We start from the raw sequence: 24,758 nt of genomic DNA, 5'->3' as shown, positions 1-24,758 counted from the left end.
GGTTTGAGAGCACGATTAGACCCCTTTTCCGATCATCTTCATATTCGTGCAAAATCAAAACTTGCATGCCTCTAGTCATTGAGCAGAAGCGTCCTTGTCTATATGACTAAAAGACGAAAACACATTGTGCGAGTTTTCAATGCAATAAAGCCCAAAAAATTCCGACGTCAATGTTTTCGGAGCATTCTACGCAAAAATTCAAAAATGTAGGTTCGGCCCAGAATTGACAAAAACTTCTCAAAATGTAAATAGTGTATGCAAAAACACTCGAGTGAGGAATTTTAGGAACGCCATGCACGTACCCCTTAACAAAGAGAGTAGAGAACGCTGCGATAAGAAAACGCCCAACTTACAAAAATCGGTAAAGCACCATCAGAAAAAGATAAACAGTTAATTCGATCTTGCTCCCAATTCGAAGCTTTCCTTTTAGGTCACCAACTCTACGTGTCTCACTTTCCTATTATTGAATCGCCAAATTGTGAAACACCTGCATACCGAACAATTCACATTTCTCGATTCTAAACACTCAACACGAATAATTGCTATTGCAACACATACACCTTCCTTAATTAGTATCTATCATACGCAAACACATATAAAACAACCAAGTCCATACACAAAATGTCTTTTCTAAACACGATCAGGGGTCTAGGTAGATCTACCAAGAAGAAGACCAAAGAATATGAACCACAAGGGATTCTATACTCTGGAAATACCGCATCCTCGCTGCCGCTGCGCCGCTCTCAACCTGGCGGGCGCATGTCACCACAAAAGCAACGTGCTTCGATGATTCTGTTTGCTCCATCCTCGCCCACAAAGAAAACAAGAACAAACCGTGCTCGACTGCCGCAACGGAGCTCTGTCACAGACTTGAACCCAAACGAACCCACGCCCCTATTTTTGTGTCAACCCTATGTGAAAACGGCGTTGGTGAAGGGTTCATTCAAAACTATTGTCCAACTACCCAAGTATGTAGACTACGGGGAATGGTTGGCGTTGAACATCTTCGAGATGTATGGACATTTGAACCTGTTTTATGGTGTAATTTCTGAGTACGTGACCGTGGAAGATTATCCAACGATGAACGCCGGGCCCAATGTAAACTATACGTGGAGAGACTCTGCTGGTCAGGCCATCGATCTCCCGGCTTCCCAATACATTGACTTCGTTTTGAGATGGATTTCCAATAAAATCAATGATCAGTCGGTGTTTCCCACGAAAAACGGTGCTGCGTTTTCGCCACTGTTTGTGAAAGACTGCAAAAACATTGCTCGCCAAATGATTCGTATCTTTGCTCACATATATCACAACCACTTTGAAAGACTCTTACATTTGTCACTTGAAGCACATTGGAATTCATTCTTTGCACACTTCATTTCTTTTTCAAAAGAGTTTCACTTGCTTGAGCGGTCCGAAATGGGACCCTTATTACCTCTAATTGAAAATTTGGAGGCTCAGGGCAAGATCATTTAAATAAAGTCATGTCGCTAGCTAAAATGATGATGAGCATGTTTCTCTAAATAAAATTGTTTGTCAATATATACATGTAGAATTAATTAATATGCTTAGGAGAAGAAGTAAGGTGCACCCTTGACGACCTCAACGTCAAGATCACCTCTTCTGGGAATGTCGGGGAAAGTGAGGGGCACAAGAATTTGGACAGCTTTGCCCTTGGAAGATTTGACCTTTATAGAATCGATGTCATAGCCCTCTGTTACGCTAATGGTTGTCTCCATCTCTTGTCCTAACTTGTTGTCTTGAGCGCTTGGTGATTTAAGAAGAGCCTGTCTTTTCGTCTCAATCTGAATTTCGTCAGCAAGAGTTAAAGCGCGCCCAAGTTGATTCACAATATCGCGCCTTACAGATCTTATCTTCTTGGCAAGCTCGTGGTTTCCATCGATATGCACTGCAAGCAAAAATCCCTTATATCTGCGTTCAAATTCTTCTCTGAGTTTAATGATCAAATTGTCTTTGTGCAAGTTCACGAACTGATCTCTAATGATTTCGTTCATTTTGTTAACGTCATGTGCATGAGTCCAGTAGGAGTCATGAACGGAAGCAAAGTGCAAACCAGCATCACCGCAGGCAGCAGAAGTCATAAGCATATGTGTGGCATCCAAAGAGTGAATGTAATTAGGTGGGAATGCAGTAGCTTGCTTTCTGGCGTCCACTTGCATAGCTCCAAAAGGATCACTGATTGTTATGTCCTGAAGATTGGTTGAAACAATCTGCTTGTTCACAGCTCTATATGGCTGAACACATGGCAAACTCAATGGAGTAGTCCAAACAACAGATGACGCATGGAATGGCTTCTTTGGATCGGGGCTCTCCTCACCAACGAAGTCTGTTCTAACGGATTTTGAAATACGTTTGGCAGATTCTCCCAACCAATCCTGAATCAAGTGAGCACCTTCGAATAGTTCTCTCATGGACTCAAAGACCAAACTAGTCAAATACGTCGAGTGAGCATGTTTCAACTTAAAGTCATCTTTACCAAACCAGCCGTCCATCTGCTTCTCAATCTGAGCTACCGCTCCAACAAACGTCACACCATAGACATTTGTCATCACTGTTTGCTTGACGACCTTACGCGAGATTCTGCCTCTCAAGAACTTAGCATACTCATTGCCTGCTTCGGCCTCAGTATCCAATCTCTTCTCGACGAGACCAGCCACGAATTTGTAAACATCCAGGGGTCTCTCAGCGGGAAGAAGATTCACTTGCCTAGCACCCTCAATATCACCTCCCAATGCGGCGTAATGCTGCAAACCGTTACACGTTCCATCTTGATGCACGGGAATATGAGAGCGGTATTTTGTAGGATCTTCCAACTTGAAAGCTTCTCTCAATTCAAAGCAGACTGACAATACTTGCCAGGGCTTGTCAGCTTTAGTCCACCATTTTTCTTCTTTGTATGGATCTTCGGCTGTCTTTAAGATCTGCTCCATATTTTGGTCAACGAACGCCTCACGCTCTGACAATGGGGCTTTGTCCATACCATACAAATTAGCCAAATGAATTTTCAACCACCTGAGTCCTTCCTCACCCAATTCCTTTCCATCCCAGAACAAAAACAATGATCTGGTCATGTCATTACCCAAGTGATTGAAATGGGGAGAAAGAGGATATGCACGGCCTCTGAAATCAATATTATGTGGAAAGAACATCTTTTCTCCCACAAACGCTCTAGCGATCTCTAATTTATAATTCGAGTCACATCTTTGAGATCTAAAAGTGGCTGCTTCTTGCAATAAACTTCTGACCTTTTTGTAGTGGAGAGTTTTCTCATGTGGCTCGGCGTTAAATGGCAAGGGAGCGGGTAAAACTGGTTCTTCAGAGACTGGTGGCAAGTCAAGAAAATCCTCACCGATGTTCCAGTAATGCGTAATAATTTTGAGAATCTTAGCATTAATTGTCCAAGGAGTAGCGCCTAGAACATTCAAACCCTTGTAGACATTGTCGAGATCACCAGCTTCTGCGGCTGCTTTAACATATGCGACAATTTCAGCAGAATCCTTGACTCTAACCAAATGACTGTGCGAGAAATGGTAGCCACCATCATCGAGTTTGTTCCAATCCCTAGGAGCAACTAACATAGGCAAGAGTTGAGGTTGAACGGAGTTTTGCGTTGAGTTTCCAGCGAGACTAGAAACGAGTTTTTTGTGCAAGCGAATAACTCCCAATCTCTGACCGTTAACAAATTGATATGTGTGGTGAAAGGCAGGCTGCACTGCTTTTACCTCGTCACCAGTTACTGGGTCTTTTCCAGTAACAGTCACTTTCGAAGCTTGCATAACCATACTGATTAATACAGATCCGAGCTTAGCACATGTTGGCAGGTTCCACTCAGTGTAGTTACCCGCTTCAGGAGTTTCAATTCTGCTTTGAGACTTAATGTACTTTCTCCAGTCCTTAGGACATCTCATGTTCACAGCCTTTTGATGACGGTTAGCCAAAATTTTAGATCTGTACTCGAGTTCAACAGCTTTTCCAACGGAAATGACCGCTCTAGCAGTTCTCATACCGTCCACAACTCCACCGGTGGAATTGAGTTTGAGAAGTTCTAAAAGGGTAATTACAGCGAGTTGCTTGGCTGGCAATAAAACGAAGTAGGGAGCATATGTGGCCCTTTCTTTTAGTTGATTTCTCAATTCAAGAGGCAAAGCCGAGATGTCTGCTTCATCCTTGAGAAGCTGACTGCAAAGCTCCATCTCTTTTTCAACAAGGGGAATGATGTCGAGATACCATTGGTAAAGCTGTGCGTTTAAACTTTTGTTCATTGACAAGTCTCCTCTAGCTCTCATTTTTTCGTATTCATGCTTCCATTTCTCTCTAGCAGCATCGAATCCCTTACTTTCTAGCTCCTTCTGACGAGCGAAGTTGAACATGTCCAAAGCAGTATTGAACTTTTTTCTGTCTTCTTCTGTCTTGAGGTTGCGATAAATTTCATAATAATTAGTTCTCTTTCCATCGGAATTATGCAAAACGTTTTCAGACATGTCCTCGTCCATGTTCTTGAACAATTCGTTCACATTCAAGGACTCTTTGCTTTCTAGTCCTAGAAGGGTGTGGCGGATAACAGTCAACCCGAATGAGTCGACAGCTCTGACTTCTTCTGTATCAGCCTTGACTACTGGAGCAGCAGTGTTCTTGCTTGTGAAATACTCGGGTGTTGCCTCGGACTTTTCTTCATCAAATTCTCCCCGTCTGATTTCTTTATACAATGATTGGAGATCCAGCGGAACATGGTCAATCAGGATGCGTGGGTTCTTGAAGATGACCAGGATTTGGTCGAGGGAGAGTAGATCGGCGTTCCCAAATGCGTTCTGCATCATGTGTGGCTTTCTAATCATCATGTCAATGTACTTTGTGTAATCCGCATTCTCTTGTAGAGCCTTAGAAATTGCGAGGGCGTATGTTCTTGGATTTGGGTATACGTCATAAGTCTGTCTCATTTGAGACATGAAGCTGTCTACATCCTCGATGGTAGTGGAGTCTTGCTGAGCGTAGACCTGAAGATACTGATTCACCGAGTTGGAAAACAGTTTGCGGTCCACTAAGGGCTTCAAAGCAGCCAATATATTTTCTGCTCTCTGAAGATTTCCACTGGCTAGAAGTGCATCTAGCAATGTCTGCAAGTGGACCACATCTTTGGCGAATGGCGTTCGAGTGACCTGGTCATTGGACGAGGACCAAGGAATTCGTTTTTGGGCATACTCTTTGATCTCATCTTCATTCGTGAGTTTTTTGATATCGTAGAAGGGTTTCATGTGTGTTCGAGGTGATGTAAATGCAAAGTCTTGTGGTTTCTGGAGTCCATCAAGGAGGGTGGAGTACAAGTAGTCCTTGTTCTTGAAATTGATCGGAGCATCCTGTTGATGGCCAGCTATCGCTGAAGCTGCAGATCCATGACTTCGACTGAAACAGACTCTATTTAGAATTGCTCGTTGTAGGTATGATCCTTTTTGCGATGAGCACCTCATCGAGAAATGCGGGAATGACAAGTGATGTATATGGGTGTTTGAAATAAGGCCGCTAGGCGGGAATGTTTTTGTAGCAAAAGGTCTATAAAGTTTAGCAAGTTCGGTAGGATTTCACTATTCTCTGGTTTGGTCGTACGATTATTCCAGATACTAGGCTGAGAAGAGTACGACTAGCACTGCATCTTAAATTTTTCAGTAGTCAACCATAGAGAAATCTGGGGTATCAGAGGGGGCGAATTCTAGACGAAAATTCATGGAATTAAATTAACTTCATGAAGAAAGCTGGCTGCTTGAAGATTTTTTTATTTTTGGAATTTTTTTCAATCAGTTAGCGAGCCTAAACTCTGGTGGCAAAACGTATTTCATGAATTGAAGGAACACCAGGAGAGTTTTGTTTTATCAAGGAACGGCTAACTTGGAAAAATGTCGTTTTTATTTTTCATTTCCTCAAAACTGTCGTTGTTGCCTTCTAAAGCCCACACGCGCTAAACAACTTTTGACAAAATCACAACTGACTTCTTAGGCCACAATTTATTTACATGATGTTCATAAAATTTCTTAGTTTATATCAATTCCGAGCCTATCGTGTGATTTGATTCATGATCCCGCATTCTTGCCAGTTTTATCTGCATTTGAGTCCGAGATCGGAAACGAACTCCAAATACAGAGAGCCCATCCCAGTTCTGCGCCCAGTTAATCACTTCATCTCCCATAACTCAGATTAAAATTAAAGCTAGGTTTCAATGTTCATTCGTATTGTATGTATTGTTCTGGTGTGACATCTCCAACGAAGTAGTCAGAGATCAAAGCTCTCAAGTGTTCTCATTGCGTATCTAAAGCACTGTTTCTCCATTGTAAGTCCAACCACCAAATTGCTTTTGCACAGATTCACTCAAGAAGTCATCCACAACAGAGTCTTGAGGACGCTCGCTTGTGAAATCTTGATCAAAATTCGAAGTATCAAGGAATCCATTCACATTTGGCTTGAAAGGGGGAACATAAGCTTTTTCAACCAACTTGATCCAGTCAATGTCTCTGAAAAAGTTGTGATTCTTTATTAGTTGAGCATCATCTAATCTCTTGGCTGGATCTTTCTGAAGTAATTGGATCAATAAATCTTGTGCTTCTGTCCCTTCTAAGAACGATGGAAATGCCAATGTGTCCTCTAAAATCTTTTTGTACATGACTGGTGCTGACTCATCATAAAATGGAGGTAATCCTGTCAACATCTCATAAAGCAACGTTCCAAGAGTCCACCAGTCCACACTTCTTGTGTAACCCTGATTCAATAGCAATTCGGGAGCCAAATATTCTGGAGTTCCACAGAATGTGTTCGTTTTGTCCTCATTGCTCATATTGAGCTTGCACAACCCAAAATCACACAAGGCAATATGCCCCTGGTAGTCAATCAAAATGTTCTCTGGCTTCAAGTCACGATAAATAACATTGAGCTCGTGCAAGCTTTCGAGGGCAGAAAGCAATTCTGCCGTATAGAATCTTGCTCTGTCCATCGAGAATGTACGTGACTTTTGTAAATGATAAAACAACTCTCCACCATTAATGAACGAGAGGACAAGGTAGAGTTTTTCTGGTGACTGGAATGAAAATTTAAGAGGAACCACAAAAGGGTTGTTAATGCGAGCCAAGACCGTACGCTCGGCTAAAGTATGTGTAACTTCCATCCTAGACACAATGTGTTGCTTTCTCAATGTCTTTAATGCATAAATTTGCTTTGTATCCTTTTTCATCACTTGCATGACCTTTCCGAAAGATCCTTTACCAATAACTTTCAACAAGTCGAAGTCCTCAATAGAGAGATGGCTCTTGAGCAGCGGCTTGAAGTCGATCGAAACTGAGATCTCACCAACAGAGTCACCAGCCTCTAAGTTTGTTTTGAAAGAAAGATCCTTGTGATCAAGCAAACGTATAGGCTTTGAGTGGCACCTTAAGTTCATAGGCAATTTGATTTGGCCAATCTGCAAGTCTCCGAAGGTGTTAGAAGTACCCCGGGTGAACATGTCAGCCTTACTATCTCTCTCAGATGTAGGCACTAATCTATTTGGCAAACGGAGATACAAATTAATGTTCAAGAAGTTGGAGCTGGTGTGAGAATGGGCCAGCATCTTGGTGACATCAAAAGTCATCACTCTGTCCCATTGACACGCATCAACAGTTCCCTTGCGAGACTCCACAAGAATCATGTTGTTGTCAAACTCAACTGTCATAAATAGTAGAGGTTTGACGACCCGCTCGCCGGTGCTGTTAGGGATCTCAATGTTAGCCGGAATATACGAAGACGCGATTGGGCCAGGTAAAAGATCAAACGACTGGTCATTCAAGTAGAGCTGGTTCAAGCGGTCGGAAAGCAACGCCGACAGCTTGGGATCATTGGTGTTCTGTGCCAATGCCTGCAAGATCTGTTTATCGTTGTTGACGCTTATGGGGAGCATAACGTTCTTAGATCTATAGAGTTTCACGATAAGCACACCGGGATTGGTAGCAAGCACAGCCGGCTGCGTCAGGTCAGCAGGCAGAGGCAACTCTGCAGCCGACTCTGTCGTTGTTGGCGTGGGAATACTAGAATTGGCGTCTGTAGATTCATTGATTGAAAGAGTTGACAATTCAGGCAAAGACGCAGTGGTCAGCCCCGGAGTAGACAGCTTTGTCGATGCAGAGGTTGCTGGAAGCTGGGTGTCCTTATCCGATGACCCGAACTTGAACTTGTTCTTGAATTTGAGCATTATTGGTGTGTGTTACTGTTTATGTATTCAGATGCAAGGTGCGGAAGTATGGGGCACTTAGGGGTAGGAGATAAGCAGGAGCAACTGCCGAGGATTTGCGACTAGTTTGAGCCAAATTAATCGAAATTGAGTCCGGAAATTAAGTTCTTCTAAAAATACGCAACTTGAAAACTTGCAAACTAACTTTGATCTGGAGGCGCAGTTTGCAGACAAAGTGACTAGAGCACACTTAGGTGTGGGCACTCTGGGCAAAAAAAGAGGCTCTGCATAATTCGAGCGGCGGAACAGAATTTGCTAAAGATATGAGAGATTTACGAGCTACGAGCTACAAAAATGGGGTACTCATTGAAAGCTTTCCTTCAAAGCTTAGTCACCTAGAAAGCTCTGCGTAGACATCTTTAAAACGATTCGAATTCTGAGACCAGGAGACACGCTTAATTTTTTTTAAAAATTCCCTGTTGGTCAGTTTGCAAATTGCATGGCTCTAAGCTGAATTGTAAGTAGAGGTCTTCAGCATAGCATGAACACAGGGCGACATAGAACATATTTCTGTATCAATAATACTGTCAAAACAAACGACTCACAAACGGCTCACATACAACTCACTGGTATTACCCTCATTCTTTGATTGCAAATCATTGTTAGAGAATTGATCATTGATGACATTGAAGCATCACACAATCTAGATCGTTCCGGGATGATTTCTGAACTAAATTCTTTTATCAAATAACATAATTGCAATATTGGGCCACATCCATTCATACCTGAATTCAGCCCCGTAAGCATGTAGTGGAGCACCAATACTAAATAAAATAATGGGTCTATATTCAGGGATCGTAATCTATATCTCCGTGGGTTCGGACCCGAATGAACCTGCTAAATCCGAAAAACTGAATTTTGACAGATTTGAAGCAAAAAAGAGACTACGCAAAGAATTGCCGTTGAAATCTTTCATAAGCATTATAATCTTCCAATTTTACATCAGCGGGTTTGGTCAATCCTGTTCCTTCTCCTTTACTCACCAAAAAGTGCCTGGAAAATCGTAAATCTTCTCGGCACTGCACATAATCTTTCTTCCATCTCGTGTATGCACGTTGAATTTCGCAGCCGTATGTTTGAGTACCGGCCCGATAAATGATCCGTCAGCCGTCCCATGGAAAAACTAAACGTTGATATAAATATTGTCGAATATTCCTTTCTTATATTATGAATTCCTCTTCAAGCTAGTGACCAGTTGCGATTTTGAACGTCAAAACTAGCTCTTCAAAACAGCTTTCCAATCCAAACTCATCTTAGAAATTTGCAGCCACACTCATAGCTTTGTGAAATTAGGGCTTCCATAATTTCGAAAAATGCTGTTTACTGAATCGTCAAAGGCAAGAGAACCTTGCCCTGAGACCAATCAAGTCTCTTCAATTCCTTCCATTGAAAATCAGGAGACTGGTGAAAATGATAAGGCTGAGAGCTTTTATGAGGCTGATGCCGGGGATGGTACCAAGAGAGAAGATATGTATTTACTGGGTAAGAAATTAATTCTCTGCATGGTTTCCCTAGTCGCGTGTATGTTCTTGTTCGCTCTAGATCAGCTCATCGTTACCACAATTTTAAACACCGTTGGAACCAAGTTCAATGCATTGAACCAAGTTGGATGGCTATCTTCAGGGTTTCTCATCAGTATGGCTGTTCTTGTCGCTGTTTGGGGTAAAATCTCCATTATCTTTGGACGCAAAGTTACCATGCTTGTGGCAATTCTCTTTTTTGAGGCAGGATCACTTATGTGTGGATTAGCAAATAGCATGGATGTACTTATTGGAGGCAGGGTGTTGGCTGGTATTGGAGGTGGTGGAATTCAAACCATGACTTTCATTATCATCACCGAGGTGCTTCCCATTGACAAAAGACCAGTGGGAATGGCCCTTCTTGGTACAATCCTTGGTGTTGCATCCGTTTTGGGGCCCTTGATTGGCGGAGCTTTCACATCAGGTGTATCTTGGAGATGGTGTTTCTTCATAAACTTACCCATTGGAGCAGTGGCTTCACTTGTTTTCTTTTTCTCATTCACTCCGCCTAAAGTTTCCTTCTCAATTAGAAAGAAGTTGAAAATCATTGACTACACTGGAATCTTTCTCATGACCTCAAGCTTAGTTCTCGTGCTTTTAGCATTAACCTTTGGTTCAGATGGAAACTTCAAATGGGACTCAGCAGCAGTCATTTGTTGTTTTGTACTTGGAGGGCTTCTAGTAATTGCCTTTTGTGTGTGGAACTTCAAATATTCAAAGAACCCGTTGATACCACCAGAGGTCGTGAAGACCTTGCAAGTCACAGCGGCTGCCCTAACCATGTTTGGAGTTTTTTCATACTATATTGCAGCTACTGTTTACCTTGCAATTTACTTTCAGGTGATTCATAAAGCTTCGGCTTGGAGATCAGGGGTCGACATGTTGCCTCTCATCATTAGTGTTATTGTCACATCTATTGTTGGCGGTGTCTTTGTCAAGAAAACAAGATTGGTGAAGCCAATTGTCGTTTTGGGTACTGCTCTCGGCTTCGTCGGTAGCGGGTTATTGTGTCTACTCGATGTCGATTCATCCACTCCCATGCAAATAGGACTTTTGATACCCGTTGGCGTTGGCATTGGTATAAACATGCAAGCTGCTCTTATGGCTGGTCAGATTGTGGCTCCTAAGATTCCGGGAGGAGTGATTTTAGCCACCACCTATTTGAATTTCTGCCGCTCAGTGGGTGGTGCTATATCGGGAATTTTGGCGAATGTAATGTACACATCTACGATTCTGAAGAATTTGCCACGCAATTTGATGAAACAGTCACCCGAGGTGATTCAGGAGCTCTCCAAGTATGATCTTAAACACCTTATTCAGAAGAGCACTCCGGGATTGTCCGCCGCCAGCCAGCATTTTTTGAACACCGAAGTGATGAGCGGAATTCGGGCCGCATTTTATTTGAATTTGGGCTATGCTGCAATTGGATTCGTTTTCTCATTGCTTGTGACTAACCAGAGGTTGCCCGTGGCTACACCTCAGGTGAGGGATTCTGATAATGTGGAAGAATTGAATGTCGTAGAAAAACGAGAAGAGTGAAATCCCTTGAATCTATCAGATTAACGGTCGCTCGCTTATATAGTTGAAATTTCTCGTACTTAATGCATTGATTTTCTAGAATTTGCACCCAACTGTCGCGCTACTCAGACAATCTTCCACACAAATTGAGTCAAGAAGATATTTGAATCTGTGGCTTTTAACAATAATCAATCATCACATTAACCTAATAATCAAAGATAAAAATAAAGGCAATAATTTTTGCAACTCACCAGAATTTTTACCAATGGCTCCCACAGACCTATTGCAGGCTCCCCGATACGACCTGTTGGCTCCTGCACCATTCACGATCCGTTCAGCACTGCACGGTACACTTCCATACGGGATCAGACATTCCTCTCCTTAGCCCCCCACGTAAAATTCAGCCCAAACCTTACCACCCAACTAATCACACAAAACCAAAAATCACCGCTTTCAGCCTTTTCCAACCACCGTTGCACCCAATCACCACCCACCCGCAGGTCCCCTGATCTCGCCCTCTGCACACCCAACACACGCTCCTGCACGGCACGCCCCTGTGTTTATGCCTCATTTTTTACTAACATCTGACCTCCCACTACCCATTCACACTAGTCAAGTAGATACCACTTCCTCCCCGTCACCCCGTTCCGGTTCCACGATCCATTCTTTTTCTAATACCCACTACACTGCCCGACCGCCACGTGACCGGCCCGTCTGAATTTCAAGCGTTTCCATCCCATTCGAGGCCCCCCTCTAAACGCGTTTCGTAGACTCGACCCAGGACAACATATAGTACTTCGTTCCAGTTTTTTATATCTCCCCCATGACATCTTTGGTGTTCAATCTGTCGGCAGACAACATCCACCCCTCGCAGTCTTTGGCGAACGTAGATCGGGTGGTGCAGTCTGTCACCAATGCCACGAAGCGGTTATCTCAAATATCCACCAACACAAACAGTTCGGCGAAGAAAAGAAAGGCCCAGAACAAGATCGGGCCCTGGAAGCTTGGCCGCACGTTGGGCCGCGGCTCCACGGGCCGCGTCCGCTTGGCTAAGAACGTCCACACTGGAAAGTTGGCCGCGGTCAAGATCGTGCCCAAACTGAACTTCAAGAAGATCGAAAACCCAAAGTATAGAAAGAACGACACCACACATCTTCCCTATGGCATTGAACGTGAAATCATCATCATGAAGCTTATCTCTCATCCCAACATCATGGGGCTCTATGATGTGTGGGAGAACAAAACAGACTTGTATCTCATTTTGGAATACATCGAGGGCGGCGAGCTTTTCGACTACTTGATTAAAAAAGGCCGCCTTCTGGAGTTTGAAGCCATCAGCTACTTCAAGCAGATCATCCATGGCATTGGATACTTACATCAGTTCAATATCTGCCACAGAGACCTCAAACCCGAGAACTTGCTTCTCGACTTCAACAAGAATATCAAGATTGCTGATTTCGGCATGGCCGCTTTGGAAGTCGACAAAAAGCTCCTAGAAACTTCCTGTGGATCTCCCCATTACGCTTCGCCTGAGATTGTTGCAGGCCAAAACTATCATGGAGCACCCTCAGACATCTGGTCTTGTGGTATCATCTTATTTGCATTGCTCACTGGGCACCTTCCGTTTGATGACGAGAACATTCGTAAGCTTCTTCTCAAGGTCCAAAATGGTAAGTTCATCATGCCTAAAGATTTATCTGCAGAGGCAAAGGATTTGATCCTGCGAATGCTTCAAGTGAAGCCCCAGGATAGAATATCGATCGAACAGATTCTTGTACATCCTCTCTTGCGTAAGTACCCAGAGCCTACCGACCTGTCAGGTGTTTCCAAGAGCAGTCTTCTTCGATCCAATATTCGCCCAATCGAATCTGCAGAGATGATTGACCCAGAGCTATTACGTAATTTGTGCATCCTTTTTCACAATTGCCCTGAGGAGCAGGTCGTCAAATGCTTGCTTTCGCCCGAGAAATCTGCAGAGAAAATGTTCTACTACCTATTGATGAAGTATCGAAACGATCATCTTGCCTACACCAATGCCGCTAATTACGCAGATGATGACTCGGACCTGACTGGATCAGACGATAAACAGGTCTTCTCAAGCGGCAACACCAATAGCCGAAACACACCTTCCAAAGATGCAAGCCAGCCAAAGAAATACACTAAATCTGCTTCTCACAAGTCTTTGGCCAGCAAGCGCGTGCTTGGAAATATCACGAACACATCGTTTGCTGTATCAAACTCCTCGAAGAAACAGACCCGCATGAACAACACAATAATTTCGAGAAATAACTCACATGTGTCATTACAACGTTCGCTGTCACGCGCACTGGGACTAGTTAAAGGCTTGAATGGTCCTTTGAAAGCTGGCGAGGGAAAGCCTATTACTCGCAAACTAACGCCGGGCTTCATTCAATCGATCGAACCACAGCACGAAGACAAAGAAAACACTAAACTCCCACAGGAACCCCAGGATGAGGCTATACGGTTTTTCCAAGACGTTTGCCAAGACATCTTTGGTTCTGATGTTGATCCACAAACAATTTTCAGCATGACCATGGATCTGAAGAGAAGGAACCTTTCTTCTGACACGTTAATTAAGTTGCGGGCACTCAATAATAGACTCAGCAAAGCCTCTGTAAATTTGAGTCCAACAGTTTCCTCAACGCCGCAGAAGAAGAAGTCCGTGTCCAGTATGGAAGAGAGGGAAAAATCATTGGCTCTTGAGGTACAGCGAAAGAACGATGAGCACGAAAGAAAGTATAGAGAGAGAGAAATCATAAGCTCCAGACTAAAGGAAGCCAAAAAAGCGGCAGAGTCTCGTTCTTCTCATAAACCAGAACCCCCAGTTACTTCTCAAATTGTTTCCAATAGAGTGGCAACAGCTCCGACCCCAAAGACTTCTTCCTTAGATCCTAAATCCGGAGGCTCATCGCTCCTCCGGGCTAAATCACTTACCTCTAACTCACAGAGGTCCAGCCAATTGAGTGACAAGAATTCAAAGGTTCTTCAAAGACTAGGAATCGGTTTGGAGTACAAAAGTCAAGCTTCCGTCTCAAGATCAGGCTCGGTGGTTAAAACTTCAACCTCTAGGAACTTGGCAGATATATTGAAAAACGGCACATCTGATGATACAAAAGTAAGCAAGGAGGCTCATCACTCTTCGCACGCTTTGAAAAGAGACTCAGAACATATTGGTTACAAATCTATGCTTGGAGCAATTGATGAAAGCAAGCCTCTGTCTGCTGCAAATCTTCTCCCTTTGAGAGCTTCTGAACTCAATCTTGACAAGGACACGCAAAGAAAGTCCTTCAACCCAAGACAGTCTCCTATCTCAAACATGCAAGGAAATTCTTCAACTGGCTTTATTCCACATCCTAGATTCTCAAGAATTTCGTTCAATGGTGTTCTAAATGGCGCGGAGGGAGACGCAGAAGAATCTGTCATCAACGAGGATACTTCGTATGGCTCTGTGCTTCACAAGGAGCGAAAGAAACTATTAAACACCAAACAGATCGATTCTACTCCAAAAGAAATCCCAAGAGAATCATCTGGGCTCAATATTAGCACAGGTGGTCCGCAAACAAGTGAAGTCAAAGCCAGAGAACCAAAATCTCGTCTCAGTTCTAAGAGCAATTACAATCCTCTTAACTTTGTTTCAATTGCAACATCTGATGAGGAAGAAGAAGATGATGAAGAAGATTCCAGTTATTATGCCTCGAAAGGGGCAGCTGTGTACCGTGAAAACATTTACAACAATGATGAGAGCCGTTACAGCGATAGAGTGACTTCTGCAGTACCTTCAATGAATCATTTGCATACTAAAACCGAGCATTCACAAGAAGAGTCCGCTTTGGGAGATGATACAACAAAGAACGAGTCAAAGTACACTTTGCTAACTGATGGTACAATTCAACCAAGAGGGGGCAGTTTCACTGCTAAAAGTCGCTTTAGCAGCGTCACAATGCTTAAAGACGACTTCTTTGGTGAACAAGAAAGACTTGATTCGTCGGACTACGAAGGACATTGTGATAACGACGTAACTAGTTGCGCTGATGAAAAGACGATTAAAAGCATGGCAACTTTGCAACCGAAGCGCCAGTCTACTACGACAGGAATGAAGCGTTCCCGGGCTTCCACCAAGATTTTCAGTTCGTTTGACCTTCAAGCACATACACAAGCGCAACCACTGCTCCAAAACCTTCCAACTCCGCAAATCAAGCAGTTGCCTAAACTGCCCAATTTAGCATTCCAAGCTCAAGAGCCACTGCATGTGTCCACAGAAGCTACTCCCAAAATCGAAGTCGAGACGCCAGAATCGACAAGTGCTAGGGCAAATTCGAGAAGCTCGGCAGCATCAAAGCTTGCATCTTTGTCTAGGAACGTTTCATTGACAAGGGGCGCCTCTCAATCGAAGAGATCTTCGGAGCCCAAGAACACCCCAACAATGGTGCAAAACTCCAAACCAATCATTTCGAGTCCAAAACTATTAGAAAACGGGTTTATGAAGAGGTTTAGCTTGCGTCCTCAACGAGAGGCCCCAATTGCACCAAGCTTGGGTATTACTACGGAAAAGGACAATGGTCACAACCGATTCTCCAATATCACCGTTTCATCGAACCCACACAAATACCCTGCTGCTGAGACAAGCAGTTCTCCAAGGGCAACTGGCGCTGGCTGGTTTAAAAAATTCTTCAGTTCTTTAACAGGAAGCAGTCACAGTGAGAACAGCAATGACAATAAGAACAGCATCAAGGACATTCATATCTTGGACTCACTGCTTTCATCGAAAGAGCTCATGAGAATAGTCAAGAACCAAATTAGACTCAAAGAAATAGAGGGATCTGTCACGAGGGTCAACATTGATGAGGAATTTGCTCTTATCAGCGGTGTAATTCCCTCCAAATACGTCAGAGGCCGGAAATTGCATTTTAAGATTGAAATTATAGACCTTTCCAACTCCTCTTCGTTGCACCTTTTGAAGATCAAGGGATCACCCAAAGGATTCCAAAACTTGGTGAATGTTGTGACCTTCATTATTCAACAAGAAGAAGCTGCCGCCGACCACAGAATGTCGATGTGCGTACCTTCCAAATAATTATCACTCCAGCTTTAATTGCCCAAATGTGTCATAGTCATGAAAGGAACAATGTTCCGCAATTCCATTCTACAGAGTACCCTTCTGTATCCCATTTGCTCACACGAAGCATTCTTATACCCTTTCTTCATTTATGATTTGTATAGCATTTATTCCAACAACTTTTATTTTAATTCATCATAAGTGTATCTCTTTTTTTCGATCGTTGTATTTATCACCAACCATTCGTATTCATAGTCTTGATTCGCGTATCTACCCCACGACAATATGATATCGACTACATCATAGAAACTACAGCACCAACACACCGCAAATTTTAGCAGCACCATCTCCATTCTACGCTCTCAATGTCCGGGTCAATCGTTCGAGCTATCAATTGGGATCTCGGCTACGAGCAACGATTCCTAGCCATCAATCCTCTCCGAGACGAAGTCTCGCTCTACCAAACACACCACGAAAACCCGCCCGTCGAGTCCAACTCCATCTCGAAAACCCATTCCTACAAAAACATCGAGCAGATCCAATGTCTCTCGTATCTGCGACCCCATGTAGGGTGGACTGGTGTAGGAACAATGGATGGTATAGTGCATGTCTTTGACGTAACGAAGCCAGCTTCTCCTACGTTGAGGCTTCGCACAAAACACAATAGGCCCTGTAATTCTTTGAGTTTCAATGACGGCTCGCTTGTGGCTGCCAGCTTCGATAAGTCTCGGCAAGACAACTCGTTGCAGATCTGGGACTTGGTTAAACACACTAGTATATTTTCCACCTCGACAGAGGTCAACGAGTCCGTAGTCGCGCGCCCGAGTCATGGGTATCTCTCCAACGAGGCCACTCTCTCCACTGTATTTAATCTAGGCGATCCGTCCGGCACTCTCCTCATGGCAGGCAGTTATAAGCTATTGAGAGAGTTTGATTTGCGTGATTCTTCGCCAACACCGATCTATCAAGTGGCCACGAAATGCACGCTGCGCATCACACTCGATCCGTTGCAGCCTCATATATTCAGTTCTGTTGGAGATGACGGTACGCTTTCTATCTGGGACCGACGTAAGCTCTTAGACACCGCGAGAGGACCGGTTGCGTCCGAATTGCCAGTTCTTCAGTTCAATAAGCTTCTCAATGATGGCTTGAGACGCGGAAATTCTTTGTGCTTTAGATTCTCTACAATTCGCCGCGGTGAGTTCTCTGCTATATTCAACGGTAACTTGATTCGTAGATGGAATACCGGATGCGTGCCAATAGCGAAGGACTTATCACCGCCTACATTTACTGATAGCCTGAGTGTTTTATCTGGACTCAAGCAGCAAAGCGCACAACTATACGATCCTCATGAAGAGCTGTTCTTTGTTGCCATGGTTTTGGATTGCAAGACAGATTTACCTAATGTGACCTCTTTTGACTATTCACCAGACACTTCTTCCCACACATCGACAAACTTTGTTTGCATGCGTGAGAAAGGGCTGGTCTTTCGTATGCCAGTCGTGGAAAGTGTGGAGGCGATTGATTTCAATTCGTACAATGAATTTTCCACAGCCGGTCCAGAGGGAAGTTACACAAAGTTTGCTGAAGATCAGAGTCTTACAACTGATAATGTGAAGCAGAGCGCACCCATCCAAGGTGCTCACTTGCAGAGTCATGAGGCAAGAGGTGTAGACTCCGAAGAAGTGACATCAACTCTTGGAGATGAAGAGAGTACAGGACCCATTAATCACTCCAACACTCATTTGCCAAATGACTCTTTCAGCGAGCACGAGAAAAACATTAAGAAGTTTCACGAAGAAAGCAATTCTTACTATCCCTTGAGAAGCACTGTTGGCTTAACTGATGTCATGCGTACTGATATCTGTTATGTGATGAGGCAACGAGCTCTTTGTGGCTATTCAGTGGATTGCGAGGCAAACTTTCGTATATTGGAACAAACCCAGGGGCCTGGTGCATCCTTGTCGCTACAAAATACCTGGAGATGGATCAGTTTGGCTAAAAAGTCTCTTGAGAAAGGGACGATGTTGTGCAAAGGAGTAGACCTAGGCTATGTCGGCGTTTTAGCAATGTGGAAAGGCGTGGAAGAATTGGCTGGCCAAGATCGTGCCTTCATCACTGATGACAAAGAACAAATTAAACCAACAGGCTCCTCGGTTACGAAGCAGATGTTCTCAAATGCAGTGCGGTCGATGATTGCCAATAAGGAGAAGAAATCTGCTGGTATCAGCGTCTTCAAATCCAGTGAACACAAACTACAAAGAAAATTGAGTTTGATCGTCAGTGGATGGTACCTCACGGAAGATGAATTTGATTCGAAACTCAATGACCTCGTAAGCATGGGACAGATTGAAAAGGCAGCTGGTTGGGCTGTTTTCCATGCCAATGTCCCAAGAGCTATAGAGATCTTGTCGCAAGCCAAGAATGAGCGACTTCGATTGATGTCAACAGCTATTGCAGGTTATGAGGCGTTCAAAGGATCTACTACTAATCTGCCATGGAACGATTTATGCAGAAAACTCTCTCTTGAGCTTGAGAACCCTTATCTCAGGGCCATTTTCGCTTTCATTTCAGACAACGATTGGTGGGACGTTCTAGATGAACATGCATTACCACTAAGGGAACGCCTAGGTATCGCTGCTCGATTTTTAGCAGATAAAGACTTGAATGTTTACCTCAACAGAATAGCCGTGAATGTCGTCAATAGGGGCGAACTAGAGGGACTCATACTCACGGGTATTACACCTCGTGGAATTGACCTTTTGCAATCGTATGTCGACAAGACTTCTGACGTTCAAACTGCGGCATTGATCGCTCAGTATGCGGTTCCCAGGTACTTCAAAGATGAGAGGGTCAACCATTGGGTCGATTGTTATCGCAACTTGCTCAACTCATGGGGATTGTTCAAAACACGCGCAAAGTTTGATGTGGCCCGGACCAGGTCTTCCAAAACTTATGCTGGAATGACGGTTGTAAAACCAACTCCTCGTCAAGTGTTTTTGCAGTGCGGTCGATGTAAGAAGAACATGGCTCTGCCTGCCAAAGGAAAGGGTCCAACGAACAATTCAATTTTGATGCAAAAGTTTAACGCTAGAAACAATCCTAAGGTTGTTCATAGAGATATGAACTCTTGTCCACATTGTGGAGTGGCTTTGCCCAGATGTGCCATTTGTCTTCTCTCGCTCGGAGCACCAATGGCTGACTACGATATTGGCCTTTCGTCAATGGCAAGCACAACTCAGATCGAAAGCTTTAAGAACAAGTTCAGCTTCTGTTTGAGCTGTGGACATGGATACCACGCACATCACGCCGAGGAGTGGTTTAGCAAACACTATGTTTGCCCTGTTCCAGATTGTGTTTGTCGCTGCAATAGTAAGTGTGGCGGCTAATAACTCATGTCTGTATCAAATTTTTCAAATTTTCTGCATGCTTCACGATTGACACAAAAACTACAGTCTATATGTGCTCTCAAAGGTTCACTCAGAGTTGAAACGTGCTCTCTAAAGCGCATTGCAAAAGTCCCACAATGCTCAGAAGGCTTTTACATGATCAATACCAGAGTTGAAGACTAGCCAAGCACTAAGCTTCACAAAATTCTTAATGTTCGGAAATGAAATACTGTCTACCATGTCTGTAAGTCTTACCTAATTGCATCGAAGCACCAATACTATATAATAACTTACATGTTCAAGGTATTCTTGGAGCAATTCCGCCTTTTACTAAAATATATCATAAACAATTGTATATAATGGTTAGATCGCTTCTCTACTTTGTAAATTCACCTTGATCCCATCACGTGACCGCTCTCTCCCGCCTTATGGGGAAACTTGTCAACAAGAAGTACAATAGCGATAGCAGGAAATAACACCAAAACATCCAGCAAGGTGAATTTGCTGTTGCATCCAAAATCCTCTCCTAATTAGTCAACAGCTACCGCCTGCAACAGCACCCTAGCTGCCAATCACTCTAGCTCCAAACTCGATCTCTTTTCCAATCCCCTTGATCCATAACCAGGCAGACAAAAGTATGACCGAGCCGTCGGAGAAACTCCTCTCTGATATCCAGGGCAAGATCGACCGTGAAGTCAAGCTTATTCTGGGCTTCCAGGCATTGCGTAAGAATACCAACAACCCAGAGGTGATCCAGAGATGCAACAATCAGATCAGAGAAACACAGTCGAACATCGAGTATCTTCAACAGACATATGATAAGCTCACATTGCAGGCTGCGCCTGTGGCTGAACGACAGGCCAACCCTGCGCCTTTGTACTCGCGTTTTGATCTCATTAAGTATGATTGTCCATCGTTAGGCCATAAGATCCAGTACATGCTCCAACAGCTCGAGTTCAAGCTCCAGGTGGAGAACCAGTATCGCACGGCGAATGAGAAAATCTCACACTTGTACTTGATGGATGGCGACAAGTCGTCTTCTAGTGCTGCTGAGGGAGGGAAACTCGAGTCGGATCAAAGGATCCAGCTTCTCAATCGTTCGTTGAAGAAGTATCAAGGCATGCATGTCAGCGTCGACGAGGTGAGTAGAGACTTGGAAATCATGAACATGCCCAAGTATGCTCGCAAGCCGCTCAGTGGAAACCTCATTGTCACCATTACCTGTGTGCGTGACGTTGACCACATTGCCTCTCCAATGTTCAACAAGAAACCCGAATCGGCCGTGTCCATCAAGGTTGATGACGTGGAGAAGGCCAGAACAAATCCATCCCGGAGCGGCAAATTCAACGAAGAATTCAACATCCCTGTCGACAAAGCAAATGAAATGGAGATCACTGTGTACGACAAACAGGGGACCCAGCAGGTACCTGTCGCACTTGCATGGATTCTTCTCTCGGATATTGCGGAAGAGATTCGTAAAAAGAAGGTCGCGCTCGAGATGGGTAGCGACGGATGGATGCCTGCCTCGCGTATTTCCACCCAAAACTATGCTGGAACCGCTCCCTCAAGTACAACTAGTGAGCACTTCCCCGAGTCTGCGGAGGTCAATCGCAATCTCAATGCTTCTCCAACTGGCAAGGCTGAAGATAGAAACAAACTGACCCAGGTATCGGCTTGGCTTAACCTCGAGCCTGCCGGCCAGATTCTCGTGTCACTTACTTTTGAGAAGTCTACCAATGTAGGTAGATCTGCATTTATGGGTGCGCTTGGCCGTCATGGTGCTATCAGGCAAAAGAAGGAGGAAGTGTTTGAGCAACACGGTCACCAGTTTGTTCAAAAACAGTTCTACAATATTATGTGCTGCGCGTTGTGTGGTGAGTTTTTGAGATACTCTGGATTCCAGTGTCAGGATTGTCGACTTTTGTGCCACAAGAAGTGTTACGAAAAGGTAGTTACCAAGTGTATCTCCAAACTGGGTGCTAGTTCTGAAGATGAAGCTAAGTTGAACCACCGTATCCCACACAGATTCGAGCCTGTTCTGAACCGTGGTACTAAATGGTGTTGCCATTGTGGTCACATTTTACCTTGGGGAAGAAAGAATGTCCGCAAGTGTTCCGAGTGTAGCGTCATGTGTCATACCCAGTGTACCCATTTGGTCCCTGACTTCTGTGGAATGTCCATGGAAATGGCTAATAAGATTCTCACCACTATCAAGTCTACCAAGCCAGTGAATGTGGGTTCAACATCTCCACAAAGAAAAGAACTTCCTCCTATTGTACCCGCGAAAGAGACCACTCCGCAGAGATTGCCAGTCCAGCCACCTAGAATGGACTCGAGCTACTCTAACAATAGTCTGAACTTAACTCAAGAAGAAAGCCGTTCTTCAGACTTCTCTAATCATTCAACGGTTGCATTGCAACACCCATATCATCAATTCCAAACACAAAACTATACGCAGAATGCGCCAGAGGCTGACGAGGACCAGGAATATCAAGCTTCAAAATTGCCAACTCATAATAGTATGCAATTCCAAGAGCATGTGCAACATCCCTATGAGCAAACGGCCTCACATAGGCGGGCACCGATGTCTGAGGAACCCTCGTATTATCCGCAGACACAAGACCCTGGCTACAACCAAGAGCAATTTTCCAATGTGCATAAAAGCTTCATGGAAGAGCCCTCTGAAATCCAAGGCCCTTACAGTGGAACTGATAACTCAGCTCAAACTATGCAAAACCCCTTCGAAGTACAGGAGTCAAGTGCTCCCTACGCCTCTCTCGACAACACGACATTGTCATCCCAGAGACTTAGTTCCTCTCAAGTTCCAGAGTTGACTCACTCGGAACACCATACACGTTCTCATAAACAGAAAAGAAGACGCAGAAAGATTGGTTTGGATGACTTTGAGTTCCTTGCTGTGCTTGGAAAAGGTAATTTCGGTAAGGTTATGCTAGCAGAACTGAGACAAACGAAAAAATTGTGTGCCATTAAAGTTTTGAAAAAGGATTTCATTGTTTCGCACGATGAAGCCGAGAGCGTTAAATCTGAGAAACGAGTGTTTTTAGTTGCGAGCCAAGGTCCTAATCCATTCTTCTTGAACTTGCATTGCTGCTTTCAAACAGAAAACAGAATCTACTTCGTTATGGAATATGTATCAGGTGGTGATTTGATGTGGCACATTCAGAAAAATAGATTCTCCGCTCGCCGAGCTAAATTCTATTCATGTGAAGTTTTATCAGCCTTGCATTTCTTCCATCAGAACGGTATTGTATACCGTGATTTGAAACTAGATAACATTCTTTTGACCACACTGGGTCATATCAAACTTGGAGACTATGGTTTGTGTAAGGAGAATATGTGGCATGGCAGTACAACTTCCACGTTCTGTGGAACTCCAGAATTCATGGCTCCTGAGATCATTGCTAACAAGCCATATGGTAGATCAGTTGATTGGTGGGCCTTTGGAGTCTTAATGTTTCAAATGATGTTATGCCAAAGTCCATTTAAGGGTGATGATGAAGATGACGTTTTCAACGCCATCGAGCACGATGAGGTCAGGTACCCTATCAGCATGCCTCGCCTGACAGTTCTTGTTTTACAAGCCTTGCTTGACAAAGATCCTCTTTCGCGTCTTGGCTCAGGTGAAACTGATGCCGAAGAAATTATGAAGCATGCATACTTCGAAGATGTCAACTTCGAGGATGTGAGGAACTTGCGGATTGAACCACCATTTGTCCCCGAACTAAAGAGCGATCAAGACTGCTCTAATTTCGATGAAGAATTTACTAATGAAACACCCAGATTGACTCCGGTTGAGACTGTTTTGACTTCGGAAATGCAAGAGCAATTCAGAGGTTTCTCTCATATATCTGACAACATTCTGATATAAAAGTACCCATTGATCTTCAATAGTATTTAGATAAAGACTACAGAACTGTAAAAATTTTCACGTGTAATATGTTCATGAATGGATTTGATGCTTTGGTCACGATTGAACAAGTCCTTTGTTCTTTTTAACTATGTACTACAACAAAAAAACGCCCATAGACTTCTGTGACGGGTTGGTTTTTCAGGTTCGTTGCTCTTCTGTGGGATATGATCTCGTATTGGTTTTGGCTTCTCATCGACAACTAGTTCGTTGGTTGGACTTGGGCTTCCCCTGGATATTGATGACGGCAGCGAAACGCCGTCCTTTGAATCATGGGATGGAATATCTTTGGATGCAGAATCGAGGGACGGTACCAGTACCGGTATTGAATTCTGTTTTTTGATCTCGATTGCCGCCAGCTCTAGCTCAACAAAAACGCGGCCCACTGTGGCATCTATCTTACTGGAAACTTCGTGAAAAGCAAGGGCGTTGCATCTCTTACTTAGCGCAAGTCCATCCTCGTACGAGACCTGTTGGCTATCTAGCAAATCCATTTTCAAAGCGGCTAGCGCACAGGGCACAGTCTCAGGTAACATTGACTTGATGCAATTGATTGTGTATTCTAATGCTTCGAACGACGCAATGCTGTCGATACAGTATGTGAATAGGATGGTGCGCGCATTTCGAATAAGAAATTCATGATCTGTTAAGTATGAACTCAGAGAAGCACTGCTGTCCAAGATTGAGATTGTGTCGGTTTTAGTCGCATCTGAGGACATTTTAACGGTATTGCTACCCACTGGCTTCACTCGGACACATTCTTCAGTAGGGAGAAACTCACAAAATTCCCCAGTTATGTACTTGTGTAGAAGTGTGCTCTTGCCAACTCCGTTGTCTCCAACAATGAGAATATCGAAACGTGAATTGATTGTCGAAGATATATCTAGTTCTATTGGCATTGTAGATGAAGGGACCTGCCAATACAGCTAAGAACAGCGCTGGAGTTGAAGCTTTCAGTTAATCACAGGCTAAAGACAAGAAAAAGAAAGGTTAACAAAATATGCGGACCACTACGATAAAACGCAAGTGATGGCAATTAGAGCTCTTACTTTGCCTGTTTGTG

At 43.8% G+C, this 24,758-nt stretch overlaps 8 protein-coding genes across 8 annotated transcripts; 5 read left to right on the top strand and 3 right to left on the bottom strand.

Moving 5' to 3' along the window:
- Positions 1-621: 621 nt before the first annotated feature.
- On the top strand, positions 622-1,473 carry PUMCH_001900 (uncharacterized protein; the record flags this gene model as incomplete). The annotated part of the gene is made up of 1 exon (XM_063020934.1): positions 622-1,473. The coding sequence occupies one exon, from the start codon at positions 622-624 to the stop codon at positions 1,471-1,473; it is 852 nt and encodes a 283-aa protein (XP_062877004.1).
- A 92-nt stretch (positions 1,474-1,565) lies between these two features.
- PUMCH_001899 (uncharacterized protein) lies at positions 1,566-5,483 on the bottom strand (the record flags this gene model as incomplete). The annotated part of the gene is made up of 1 exon (XM_063020933.1): positions 1,566-5,483. The coding sequence occupies one exon, from the start codon at positions 5,481-5,483 to the stop codon at positions 1,566-1,568; it is 3,918 nt and encodes a 1,305-aa protein (XP_062877003.1).
- Positions 5,484-6,316: 833 nt separating this feature from the next.
- On the bottom strand, positions 6,317-8,224 carry PUMCH_001898 (uncharacterized protein; the record flags this gene model as incomplete). The annotated part of the gene is made up of 1 exon (XM_063020932.1): positions 6,317-8,224. The coding sequence occupies one exon, from the start codon at positions 8,222-8,224 to the stop codon at positions 6,317-6,319; it is 1,908 nt and encodes a 635-aa protein (XP_062877002.1).
- Positions 8,225-9,576: 1,352 nt separating this feature from the next.
- PUMCH_001897 (uncharacterized protein) lies at positions 9,577-11,322 on the top strand (the record flags this gene model as incomplete). The annotated part of the gene is made up of 1 exon (XM_063020931.1): positions 9,577-11,322. One exon carries the CDS (start codon positions 9,577-9,579, stop codon positions 11,320-11,322), a length of 1,746 nt encoding a protein of 581 aa, XP_062877001.1.
- An 802-nt stretch (positions 11,323-12,124) lies between these two features.
- Positions 12,125-16,396, top strand: PUMCH_001896 (uncharacterized protein; the record flags this gene model as incomplete). Its single annotated transcript, XM_063020930.1, has 1 exon — positions 12,125-16,396. One exon carries the CDS (start codon positions 12,125-12,127, stop codon positions 16,394-16,396), a length of 4,272 nt encoding a protein of 1,423 aa, XP_062877000.1.
- Positions 16,397-16,743: 347 nt separating this feature from the next.
- On the top strand, positions 16,744-19,767 carry PUMCH_001895 (uncharacterized protein; the record flags this gene model as incomplete). The annotated part of the gene is made up of 1 exon (XM_063020929.1): positions 16,744-19,767. One exon carries the CDS (start codon positions 16,744-16,746, stop codon positions 19,765-19,767), a length of 3,024 nt encoding a protein of 1,007 aa, XP_062876999.1.
- Positions 19,768-20,404: 637 nt separating this feature from the next.
- Positions 20,405-23,656, top strand: PUMCH_001894 (uncharacterized protein; the record flags this gene model as incomplete). The annotated part of the gene is made up of 1 exon (XM_063020928.1): positions 20,405-23,656. The coding sequence occupies one exon, from the start codon at positions 20,405-20,407 to the stop codon at positions 23,654-23,656; it is 3,252 nt and encodes a 1,083-aa protein (XP_062876998.1).
- A 128-nt stretch (positions 23,657-23,784) lies between these two features.
- PUMCH_001893 (uncharacterized protein) lies at positions 23,785-24,594 on the bottom strand (the record flags this gene model as incomplete). Its single annotated transcript, XM_063020927.1, has 1 exon — positions 23,785-24,594. One exon carries the CDS (start codon positions 24,592-24,594, stop codon positions 23,785-23,787), a length of 810 nt encoding a protein of 269 aa, XP_062876997.1.
- Positions 24,595-24,758: the final 164 nt, after the last annotated feature.

The sequence above is a fragment of the Australozyma saopauloensis genome, chromosome 2, assembly GCF_035610405.1.
Source record: "Australozyma saopauloensis chromosome 2, complete sequence".
Lineage (NCBI taxonomy): Eukaryota > Fungi > Ascomycota > Pichiomycetes > Serinales > Metschnikowiaceae > Australozyma > Australozyma saopauloensis.
This window is presented reverse-complemented; position numbering and strand designations above follow the sequence as displayed.